This window comes from Xenopus tropicalis, chromosome 3 (genome assembly GCF_000004195.4).
Source record: "Xenopus tropicalis strain Nigerian chromosome 3, UCB_Xtro_10.0, whole genome shotgun sequence".
Classification (NCBI taxonomy): Eukaryota; Metazoa; Chordata; class Amphibia; order Anura; family Pipidae; genus Xenopus; species Xenopus tropicalis.
The window spans coordinates 137956144-137969117 of record NC_030679.2 but is presented as its reverse complement, the minus strand read 5'-3'; the positions used below and the strand labels follow the sequence as shown (position 1 = coordinate 137969117).

General features: G+C 49.4%; 1 protein-coding gene across 5 annotated transcripts in view; it reads right to left on the bottom strand.

The window, feature by feature from the left end:
• Positions 1 to 12974, bottom strand: part of pde4a (phosphodiesterase 4A) — a 314491-nt gene that overhangs the window by 39713 nt on the left and 261804 nt on the right. Inside the window, exon 1 of one of the 5 annotated variants that reach the window (XM_031899387.1) lies at positions 4870 to 5052. The exons of the other annotated variants lie outside the window; for them this stretch is intronic. Coding sequence (XP_031755247.1) covers positions 4870 to 4976 — 107 coding nt within the window. The 5' untranslated portion in view covers positions 4977 to 5052. Of the gene's footprint in view, positions 1 to 4869; positions 5053 to 12974 lie in introns of those variants that run through there. 5 annotated transcript variants of the gene reach the window in all.

The window sequence follows — 12974 nt, the reverse complement described above, 5'->3', positions numbered from 1 at the left end:
GGGATGTCGCCTGCTCTCATTGATTTAATCACATTAGTCGCTGTAATTAGGGCACTTTATATGTAAGGGACACACAGGCCTGGCTTTAGATTGCACAGTAATTGGTTCCTTTATTAGCATCTCTTACCCTCACCTCCATGGCAATGTCCTGCACAAACACACACTCAGCAGCAATCCCTGTGTATGGGCAGTATATCCCCATGAACACTACTACTTTAGCCTTACCCCTGCCCTAAAGAGCCATGTCCTGCAGCAACTCAGTTCCACTGCCTCCAGCCTGCTTTTAACTGAGGGGAATCTCCTGCTTCAAAATGACGTTATCAGAATCAGGTTTGTGCCCTTCTGTGTGAGCCAGCACTGTAACTACCCAGAGATATCCAAGGTCAGGATAAAGCTCACGTGACCTCAACATACATGCCTTTACTGCTCACTGACACACAGGCCCCCTGTATACACACGATTTACCCTCCTGCCCCCAATGCACACATCCATTTGGTAACATCTCTGCTACTACACAAGCCTGCAGCCTTGTGCCTTTATATGGGCACAGAACCCCTCAGTGACTGCTAATATCCTTATAATTTACAGTAGGGGGTACATTATCCCTTATAATACATGAGTGATACTCAGAGTTCCCTGTATAACTCAGCCTGCAGCCTTGTGCCTTTATATGGGCACAGAACCCCTCAGTGACTGCTAATATCCTTATCATTTACAGTAGGGGGTACATTATCCCTTATAATACATGAGTGATACTCAGAGTTCCCTGTATAACTCAGCCTGCAGCCTTGTGCCTTTATATGGGCACAGAACCCCTCAGTGACTGCTAATATCCTTATCATTTACAGTAGGGGGTACATTATCCCTTATAATACATGAGTGATACTCAGAGTTCCCTGTATAACTCAGCCTGCAGCCTTGTGCCTTTATATGGGCACAGAACCCCTCAGTGACTGCTAATATCCTTATCATTTACAGTTGGGGGTACATTATCCCTTATAATACATGAGTGATACTCAGAGTTCCCTGTATAACTCAGCCTGCAGCCACACACACACAGACAGGCAGACATTACACACATTAGGACTGACAGGCACTCCCCGGAGAAGCCCCATACATTGCTACACACAGCACTAAGCTGCAACCTGATCCGACAGCTCATATCAAACACATGAGTACCACGTGGGTCTCTTGGCGGTATATGATCCTGACTGAGTGCTGCGCTCTGATTCAGACTGCCGGCCAAGCCACGCCCCCCATACCTGCCTATAGGGGCATCATGGGGCCCACAATGTGGGCTGAGAGACATTCCTATACAGAGTGCTGGAATGCATAGAGATAACTGGGCTTCCCATTGCAATGGTACTACTGTGTGTAACCCGGCCCGTCTGGCTGTTTGTATCTAATAGAGACTGGCACGTTATCTGTGCAGCACAATCTGCATTGCAAGCACTGCATTATTTACCTACCAAAACCCATCAGTGGCTATTTCCTGGGCTCTGCCCTCCCAGGCACATTATATACAGTACTGGGCTCTGCCCTCCCAGGCACATTATATACAGTACTGGGCTATGCCCTCCCAGGCACATTATATACAGTACTGGGCTCTGCCCTCCCAGGCACATTATATACAGTACTGGGCTCTGCCCTCCCAGGCACATTATATACAGTACTGGGCTCTGCCCTCCCAGGCACATTATATACAGTACTGGGCTCTGCTCTCCCAGGCACATTATATACAGTACTGGGCTCTGCCCTCCCAGGCACATTATAAACAGTACTGGGCTCTGCTCTCCCAGGCACATTATATACAGTACTGGGCACTGGGTACCGGTACCCGTAGCCCATTATATACAGTACCGGTACCCGTAGCCCATTATTTACAGTACAGACACTGGGTACCGGTACCCCTAGCCCATTATATACAATACTGACACTGGGTACCGGTAACCCTAGCCCATTATATACAATACAGACACTGGGTACCGGTAACCCTACCCCATTATATACAATACTGACACTGGGTACCGTTACCCCTAGCCCATTATATACAGTACCGTTACCCCTAGCCCATTATATACAGTACAGACACTGGGTACCCCAAGCAATAAGCATAACCCCCATGCCACTCTAATGTCTCTTCTCTTCCCCTGCCTTTGCCCTTATTGCCCTCTTACCCCAAACCCCACATCATTCCCAGTTCCTTCCCTCTTTACTTTTTATTTCCTTAAAGGAGAACTCAACCCAAAACCATTTTCTGTTTGTTTTTTTTCATAAGGATAAAAATGTAATTCTGAGCAACTTATCCATATCCCATTCATATAAATGTTCATTGGTTTGAAAGTTATATGGAAATGGAATTGCAATGGGCAGCAGTGTCTGACTAAACAATGTATCAGCGCTGATAATCAGCCGGCTTCTGCTACACGGTTGCAGGAGTCAGAGCCGGGAGTGCAGAGACCATACAGACTGACATGTCGCTGGTAAGTAGCGCTCTCTCAGTATCACAACTACTGGATGCAATCATTTTGTTAGGAACGGAGCTGCCTGAAAACTAAACATCTGTGGGTGTCTATATAAATATATATACTGTGTATGGTGCAGCTCTGTATATATCTACTGACACTGCTACTGAGCAGCCGCTCTGCTACATATAAACATGCCATGTACCCGGGCAGCTCTGCCCCACTCGCTCCTCCCAGAGAGCTCAGATTTACAGGCTTCTATGTAAAGAGCACAGCCCTATATCATCTTACATCTCAAGGGTTAATGTCCCTCACACATCCCTGCGCCTTCTCCATAGAGAAGCATCTAATTCTGGCACATAGACACCTCAGCCTCCTTCCTGTGCCCCTCTGTATATTAGAGTGTAAGCTCTGCAGGGCAGGATTCCCTTCTCCCAATGGTTCCCTCTCCCTGTATTGTATCTGTGTCCCTCTGTATATTAGAGTGTAAGCTCTGCAGGGCAGGATTCCCTTCTCCCAATGGTTCCCTCTCCCTGTATTGTATCTGTGCCCCTCTGTATATTAGAGTGTAAGCTCTGCAGGGCAGGATTCCCTTCTCCCAATGGTTCCCTCTCCCTGTATTGTATCTGTGCCCCTCTGTATATTAGAGTGTAAGCTCTGCAGGGCAGGATTCCCTTCTCCCAATGGTTCCCTCTCCCTGTATTGTATCTGTGTCCCTCTGTATATTAGAGTGTAAGCTCTGCAGGGCAGGATTCCCTTCTCCCAATGGTTCCCTCTCCCTGTATTGTATCTGTGCCCCTCTGTATATTAGAGTGTAAGCTCTGCAGGGCAGGATTCCCTTCTCCCAATGGCTCCCTCTCCCTTTATTGTATCTGTGTCCCTCTGTATATTAGAGTGTAAGCTCTGCAGGGCAGGATTCCCTTCTCCCAATGGTTCCCTCTCCCTGTATTGTATCTGTGCCCCTCTGTATATTAGAGTGTAAGCTCTGCAGGGCAGGATTCCCTTCTCCCAATGGCTCCCTCTCCCTGTATTGTATCTGTGTCCCTCTGTATATTAGAGTGTAAGCTCTGCAGGGCAGGATTCCCTTCTCCCAATGGTTCCCTCTCCCTGTATTGTATCTGTGTCCCTCTGTATATTAGAGTGTAAGCTCTGCAGGGCAGGATTCCCTTCTCCCAATGGTTCCCTCTCCCTGTATTGTATCTGTGCCCCTCTGTATATTAGAGTGTAAGCTCTGCAGGGCAGGATTCCCTTCTCCCAATGGTTCCCTCTCCCTGTATTGTATCTGTGTCCCTCTGTATATTAGAGTGTAAGCTCTGCAGGGCAGGATTCCCTTCTCCCAATGGTTCCCTCTCCCTGTATTGTATCTGTGTCCCTCTGTATATTAGAGTGTAAGCTCTGCAGGGCAGGATTCCCTTCTCCCAATGGTTCCCTCTCCCTATATTGTATCTGACACTCCTGGTTGCTGGGGAGAGTTCCTATAACAACAGGGAAGGGAAAGCAGTTTCATGCCAAACTGAATAGTAAAAAAAACTCCAAAAAAGTAGAAAAACTTTCATTGTAATTACTAATGTTAAGATGAGTTTCCCCTTTAATTTGCTTTTGTTTTAAATGCCAACGCACCTGTGCTTTGTGTGCCAGCCCTTAGAGGGATATGGTGGGGGGCAGGTAGGTATGTAGTGGGTAGGTAGGTTTCTGGTAAGTAGGTAGGGGGCAGGTAGGTAGGTTTTCAGGTAGGTAAGTAGTGGGTAGGTAGTGGGCAGGTGGGTAGGTAGTCAGTTGGGTAGGTAGGTAGTGGGCAGGTAGGTAGGTTTTGGGTAGGTAGGTAGTGGGCAGGTGGGTGGGTAGTCATTTGGGTAGGTAGGTAGGTAATGGGCAGGTGGGTAGGTAGTCAGTGGGCAGGTGGGTAGGTAGTCAGTTGGGTAGGTAGGTAGTGGGCAGGTGGGTAGGTAGGTAGTGGGCAGTTGGGTAGGTAGTGGGCAGGTAGTCAGTTGGGTAGGTAGGTAGCGGGCAGTTGGGTAGATAGATAGTGGGTAGGTAGGTAGCGGGCAGTTGGGTAGATAGATAGTGGGTAGGTAGGTAGCGGGCAGTTGGGTAGATAGATAGTGGGTAGGTAGGTAGCGGGCAGTTGGGTAGATAGATAGTGGGTAGGTAGGTAGCGGGCAGTTGGGTAGATAGATAGTGGGTAGGTAGGTAGCGGGCAGTTGGGTAGATAGTGGGCAGGTAGTCAGTTGGGTAGGTAGGTAGCGGGCAGTTGGGTAGATAGATAGTGGGTAGGTAGGTAGCGGGCAGTTGGGTAGATAGATAGTGGGTAGGTAGGTAGTGGGCAGTTGGGTAGATAGTGGGCAGGTAGGTAACCCCGTGAGTGTGGGTACAGCAGGCAGAGTACAGTAGCAAGGGAACTAACCTAACTGACTTGGCCAGCCGGTGCCTCTTGATATCCTCTTCGCTAAAGGAGAAGTGCATGCTGGGTGCCCTCCGTACCCGCAGGGTGCCCCGGCTTCTGGAGGGCATAGGGGAGTTTTTGCCTGGCAGGGTGCTCTCAGGGACTGGAGTTTTACAATCTGTGCTGAGTAGCCTCCCGGAGTGGCACTACTGTACATGAGCTGTGTGAGCGCTCAGCACCCTCCCACCCTGCCCCACTCTCTTACACAAACCCTGGCAATGGATTGTATGGGCGAGGGAAGGGGCAGCCACTGAATCTCTCCCCCTGCTGGGCATCTGGGTACATGGTATTTGCAGAGCCCTATGTGTCAGTGCTACACACTGACTGAGCATGCTGGGAGATGTAGGCTAGCACAACTCTATGGAACACTAGTTATTCAGGCAACTTCCCAATATACATTCACTGCTCATTTCCACTGCTTTTACCTGTAAATGTAATTGTTAATGAAAGCAGTGTCTGTCCCTTTTCTCTTCTCTGCACTGGCTGTTCTGACTGCTGAAACAGTGTAGCAGAAGCCAGCTGATTAACTGACACTTGTACATTACATTCCCCCCCCCCATACTCAGTGTCAGTAATACTAACCCAGCTCCCATACTGCTTTATACAGTCCGAGTTTTGCAGGCAGCCAGTGTAGGGGGCGTGGCATGCAAGTTGTAACCCCGCCCCATCCCAGCGCTGTGATATCACACAAGGTACTGGGAGAGAGTGGGGAATGCAGCTGTCAGTGATGGAGAGGAACTGGGGAATGAGCGGAATCCCATAATAGTGTAACACAAAGGGTTAAATAAATGGCATATGCCAAGCCGTATCCCTCTCTAAGGGGCAGTTAGTGGGGTTAATGTGATCTGCACTGCAATCTGTCGGCTATGCACTGGCTTAGGGGTGTGTTACCCACAATGCTTGTCCAGCTCCCCAATCCCCCCATTCCAGCAGAGCATTACAGCTCCCACAATCCCCCCATTCCCGCAGAGCATTACAGCTCCCCCAATCCCCCCATTCCAGCAGAGCATTACAGCTCCCACAGTCCCCCGATTCCAGCAGAGCATTACAGCTCCCACAATCCCCCCATTCCCGCAGAGCATTACAGCTCCCACAATCCCCCCATTCCAGCAGAGCATTACAGCTCCCACAGTCCCCCGATTCCAGCAGAGCATTACAGCTCCCACAATCCCCCCATTCCCACAGAGCATTACAGCTCCCCCAATCGCCCCATTCCAGCAGAGCATTACAGCTCCCACAGTCCCCCCATTCCAGCAGAGCATTACAGCTCCCCCAATCCCCCCATTCCAGCAGAGCATTACAGCTCCCCCAATCCCCCCATTCCAGCAGAGCATTACAGCTCCCACAGTCCCCCCATTCCAGCAGAGCATTACAGCTCCCACAATCCCCCCATTCCCACAGAGCATTACAGCTCCCCCAATCCCCCCATTCCAGCAGAGCATTACAGCTCCCCCAATCCCCCCATTCCCACAGAGCATTACAGCTCCCCCAATCCCCCCATTCCAGCAGAGCATTACAGCTCCCCCAATCCCCCCATTCCAGCAGAGCATTACAGCTCCCCAATCCCCCCATTCCAGCAGAGCATTACAGCTCCCCAATCCCCCCATTCCAGCAGAGCATTACAGCTCCCCCAATCCCCCATTCCAGCAGAGCATTACGGGCCCACAATCCCCCCATTCCAGCAGAGCATTACAGGCCCACAATCCCCCCATTCCAGCAGAGCATTACAGCTCCCCCAATCCCCCCATTCCAGCAGAGCATTACAGGCCCACAATCCCCCCATTCCAGCAGAGCATTACAGCTCCCCCAATCCCCCCATTCCAGCAGAGCATTACAGGCCCACAATCCCCCCATTCCAGCAGAGCATTACAGCTCCCCAATCCCCCCATTCCAGCAAGAGCATTACAGCTCCCCCAATCCCCCCCTTTTCAGCAGAGCATTACAGCTCCCCCCATTCCAGCAGAGCATTCCAGCTCCCCCAATCCCCCCATTCCAGCAGAGCATTACAGGCCCACAGTCCCCCCATTCCAGCAGAGCATTACAGCTCCCACAATCCCCCCCATTCCCACAGAGCATTACAGGCCCACAGTCCCCCCATCCAGCAGAGCATTCCAGCTCCCCAATCCCCCATTCCAGCAGAGCATTACAGCTCCCCCAATCCCCCCATTCCAGCAGAGCATTACAGCTCCCCAATCCCCCCATTCCAGCAGAGCATTACAGGCCCACAATCCCCCCATTCTAGCAGAGCATTACAGCTCCCCCAATCCCCACATTCCAGCAGAGCATTACAGCTCCCCCAATCCCCCCTTTTCAGCAGAAGCATTACAGCTCCCCCAATCCCCCCATTCCAGCAGAGCATTCCAGCTCCCCCAATCCCCCCATTCCAGCAGAGCATTACAGGCCCACAGTCCCCCCATTCCAAGCAGAGCATTACAGGCTCCCACAATCCCCCCATTCCCACAGAGCATTACAGGCCCACAGGCCCCCATTCCAGCAGAGCATTCCAGCTCCCCCAATCCCCCATTCCAGCAGAGCATTACAGGCCCACAGTCCCCCCATTCCAGCAGAGCATTACAGCTCCCCCAATCCCCCCCATTCCAGCAGAGCATTACAGGCCCACAATCCCCCCATTCCAGCAGAGCATTACAGCTCCCACAATCCCCACATTCCAGCAGAGCATTACAGGCCCAATCCCCATTCCAGCAGAGCATTACAGCTCCCAATCCCCCCATTCCAGCAGAGCATTACAGCCCCACAGTCCCCCCATTCCAGCAGAGCATTACAGGCTCCCACAATCCCCCCATTCCACAGAGCATTACAGGCCCACAAGCCCCCCATTCCAGCAGAGCATTACAGCTCCCACAGTCCCCCCATTCCAGCAGAGCATTACAGCTCCCCAATCCCCCCATTCCAGCAGAGCATTACAGCTCCCCCAATCCCCCCATTCCAGCAGAGCATTACAGCTCCCACAGTCCCAGAGCATTACAGCTCCCCCAATCCCCCCATTCCAGCAGAGCATTACAGCTCCTCCAATCCCCCAGCAGAGCATTACAGCTCCCACAATCCCCCATTCCAGCAGAGCATTACAGGCCCACAGTCCCCACATTCCAGCAGAGCATTACAGCTCCAACCGTCCCCCCATTCCAGCAGAGCATTACAGCTCCACATCCCCATTCCAGCAGAGCATTACAGGCCCACAATCCCCAGGGAACTGGCCACTATATTGCAGCAGTAGGGGCACAGGTTGGACAATCTGGTTGGATATGACTAATGAGGCCACATTAATATAGGAATGTACCTGATTGGCCGATACATAGTCCCGCCCAGGCCAGGAATGTGTAACCTGAGGTACTTCGGCTGATGCTGAACTACAATCCCATATCTGACAGCAGGACCCTGTGAGAGTTTCTCTCTTGTAGTTCAGCAACAGCCTCAGGCTGCACATTCCCCTGGGCTTCCCCTGCCTTCCCCAATCTCCTCACTCTCACATTGCACAGGCAACATCGCCATCTAGTGGGCATTCTGGGTAACTGCTATTTCTCATATCTCGCCCAGTGGGAATCTGGGGAAGCCAGTATTTACTAATTCATTAACCATTGGTTTGTGAGGCGAGACTGCTCTGTATCGTTAATGGCCAGATCTGCCCTCCAATAAATTGGGCAAAAGACTGGGTGATGAAAGAAGCAGTAAATGGCTTTATAGGCTGCTTAGAGCCACACAGTAGGGGGCTTCATGTAATGAACCGGCCAATCAGCAAGAAGGAATCTGCTCCCAGCGCACAGCACTTGAACTTTTATCTGCTGTCGTTGGGCCTCACAAAACCCACGTGCCATTCCCATGCCCAACTCCACCTTAGCAACCAACAGAATGAGCAAATCACTGCCACGTGGCCAGTCTATAATAGTTAGAAATTCCCATGATCCTACCTTGTCCCAGAGAGAATGTCAGGAGAATGATAGTCCCAACCCAAGTGCCACTTACCTGCAAGAAAAAAAGCACAGCGTTAGCATTAGGGAAGGGTACAATCAGCAGGGAGCATTTACTGGTCAGCTGTTTAAAAGCAGTCACCTTATTGGTTGCTATTGGTTACTGCACCTGGGCAAACTTAGTGCATTTTATTACATATGGGGGAAAGACATTTAGCTGGACACAAAGGGAACAAACCTGCGTATACAGTATATCAGATGCAAGTGTGTGTATTAATATTATCCTTATATAGCGCCTACATATTCATTCCCCCCCCCCCCATAATTAATTTGGGTAACTGTTCCCCAGTCACAGAAATACTACATAAACCTCCATGCGTGAAACTGAGCATCCGTGCTCCATAAATCCCTGGCGTATAAAGCTCCGTCTGTAATCTCATGTCTCCGCCTAGTGGCAATAATTGCTCATTACACTGCCCATACTGGGAACTGTATTCAGGCACCGTGCCTGGCATTGCTTGCTACAGCCAAGTTTATTATCTACAAGGACTCCAAGCTCCTTCTCCATTATGGATTTGCCCAGTGCAGTCCCATTAAGGGTATAAGTGGCTGCATATTGTTACACCCAGGTGCATGACCTTACATTTATCCACATTAAATCTGCAACTTAGCCCCCACTAAGGCTGCTTAGTTTTGTGCCATCTGCAAACACTGATACATTACTCATAATCCCCTCCCCCAAGTCATTTATGAACAAATTAAACAAAAGTGGACCCAGTACAGAACCCTGAGGGACCCCACTGAGAACCTTATTCCAAGTAGAGAATATACCAGTAACAACCCCTGACATGACCTGTCCTTCATAAAGCCATGCTGATTCCTACCCATAATGCCATTCTCCAGTACATCATTTTGTATGTGATCCCTTAACAAACCTATCAATAACTTTCCCACCACATATGTCAGACTTACTGGCCTATAATTGCTAGGTTAAGAACATAATCACTTTTTTAACGTTGGAATTACATCAACTTTCCTCCGATCTAATACCATACCAGATGAATGCGAGTCCCAAGGGTGTATTCCATCTGGCCCTGGTTCCTTCTCACATTAGTGTTGAGTAACCCTTTATTTACCATATCCTGTGCCAACCCCTAACTAGATAGAGCTGAGCCATCAGTGCCCATATCGGGTAGGTCTTGAAACTCTGACTTCTCTATTGTATATACTGAAGAAAACAATTGATTAAGCTGATTTCCTTTCTATAGCCTTTATATAGCCTGTCATTATATGAGAGCTGCAGAGACAACCTCTCAAGTCAGAAGTCAGAGTGAAATGAAAGGTGGGGCATGTCGCTTCAGTCTCCCATAGGAAGTGGTCACAACACTGATTGAGGGAGACAGAGGGAACCAATCAGTTGGGGGGGTGAACAAGCAGAGCACAGAGAGAGAGAGGAGTCATCATAGCAGGCAGGGGAAGGGAGGGGCATGGGCAGAGCAGGAACAGACTGCCTGTGACATCAAAAAGCCCCACCCACCCTATGCATATCCACTGCACTGTAAGTAGCTGCTGCTCTGTTACTGGAGTAGAACAGGGCCGGCAGCCCCAGGCACATACTGAAGAGGGGTGTTTAGAGCAGTTTTCAAGCAGTTGCATTGTAAAAAATTATGGTATATGTTCCCTTTAATATACTTGAACTTTTTGGGGTTAGTCTTATCCTGTGCCGCAATCAGTTCCTCAGTTCCTATCTTGGCCTTTCTGGCTGTATTTTCACTAAGCTTATGATAGTGTTTATATGCATTAAACAAAGTGTCTGAGGGCAGTAAATGGTTTCCTATTCTTTCCTATCTCTGAGTTACTCTCACACATTTCCTCTGTAAGGGAATAAACTATAAACAGTAAGGATTTCATGTCACTTTAAATGACTACCATTTGATTTGTGTTTTTAAAGGAAAACCTAACACCCCCAATCTATGCTTCATAGTACTGGCCTTAAGGAACTAAGGTTTCCTTTCCTGAAGTCTTGTGTAAATGTACCTTATAGCTAAGGTGCCTGATAGGTGTGACTAAGGACAACAAGGGGGCATTAAACTGGGCACATTTTGGACTCCTCCTGCCTTTGATAATAGGCTCTTCTACAGTCACATGATACATATAAATAACAAGAATTAACTAATTAAATTATTAGATAAAAACCAGCACCAAAAACAGCCCACATCCTATCTCTTTTTTAACACTCTAGGCCAGGGGTGGGCAAACTTTTTGGCTCAGGGGCCACACTGACTTACCGCCGGGCCAGTGTCACAAATCACGGGGCCTCTCAGCTCCCCAACCCAGCATCCTCCAGCTCCCTCCAAGCATCCTCCAGCTCCACCCCCAGCATCCTCCAGCTCCACCCCCAGCATCCTCCAGCTCCCTCCAAGCATCCTCCAGCTCCACCCCCAGCATCCTCCAGCTCCACCCCCAGCATCCTCCAGTTCCCTCCCAGTATCCTCCAGCTTCCCCCCCCAGCATCCTCCATCTCCCTCCCAGTATCCTCCAGCTCCACCCCCAGCATCCTCCAGTTCCCTCCCAGCATCCTCCAGCTTCCCCCCAGCATCCTCCATCTCCCTCCCAGTATCCTCCAGCTCCACCTCCAGCATCCTCCAGCCCCCTCCCAGCATCCTCCAGTTCCATCCAGCTCCACCTCCATCCCAGCATCCTCCATCTCTCCTTTATTCCGCCCCCCCAACTACCTGCGGCTCGCTCCCTCCTCCGGCTGCTTCTGACCCTGGCTTCCCGCTGTGTCATCCTTTTATATGGTTGCACCCCGTGCGTGCTGACATATAAATTACCCCTCATGAGTTTTTGACAGCATGATTTATGCTAGACTAATGTAATTGCCTCCTATGAAGAGGTGAGCAGAAGCCTGGACTCTAAGATGGCAGTGGATGGGATCTACTGAGACTTTGCTAAAGCATTTGATACAGTACCTCACATAAGGTTACTGATTACATTAAGAAATATTTAATAATATTTGTACTTGGATAGAGAACTGGCTGAAGGATAGATCATACAGAGAGGTGGGAAATGGAACTTTTTCTAACAGGATTAGTGTTGTGGAGTGGAGTTCTGCAGGGGTCTGTCCTTGCCCCTTTGCTCTTCATCTTGTTTGTTTATATACTAATGTACTTGTTTATGTAACGTAATTGTAAGTAGGGTTGCCACCTTTTGGCTGGGCCAGTATTGGCCAATGATGTAAAATGGGTTGGATAGTGACAAAAAGGGTTGGGCTATGGCTGGAGTGGGCTGAGAGTTGGAGAGTATAGAGGTAATGGAGTTTTAGAGGCGTCGGGGTAATAATGGTGGAGCAGGGAGATAGGATTGGGGTGAATATGAGTTATACACTGAATGGCAGTGTGTTGGGGGTTTCCTTAATGGAGAAGGATCTAGGGGTTTTTGTTGATAACAAGTTGTCTAATTCCAGGCAGTGTCATTCTGTGGCTACTAAAGCAAATAAAGTGCTGTCTTGTATAAAAAAGGGCATTGACTCAAGGGATGAGAACATAATTTTGACACTTTTTTGTACATGTGCCATTGCCCTAATAAAGCCCGGGAGCATGCTCAGTAGGGGCTGAAGCTGCTGATAAGGAATGCGCCCAGGAATGTATCAAACTGAAAATGCTGTTGGGAAACAAAAGAGAGGAATTTTTTGATTGCAAGTGATTAATTGAGTCGTATTGTCATTTGTGATCTGCCCTTTAATCACGGACTCATTTCCGGATTGAGTAAAACATCAGCTCATTCAGTAGGAGCCGCCGGGCCGGGAGCTGCATTATTTTATTCCACTTGTTTGATGCTCAATAAATCCCTGGAGTATAAAGCTCCGTCTGTAATCTCATGTCTCCGCCTAGTGGCAATAATTGCTCATTACACTGCCCATACTGGGAACTGTATTCAGGCACCGTGCTCTCTGCTTCAGCCATTTAGCAGGGATTAGACTGCACACAGTAAAGGGAAAGTAGAGCCAACATACAGCCGGGATATTGGGGTATTTAGGAAGAGGCATAAAGCAGATATTAGCAGATATGTAAGTGTATGGGAGGCTCTATAGCAGGTATCCCCAACCCGTGGCTCGGGGGCAACATGTTGCTCCCCAAC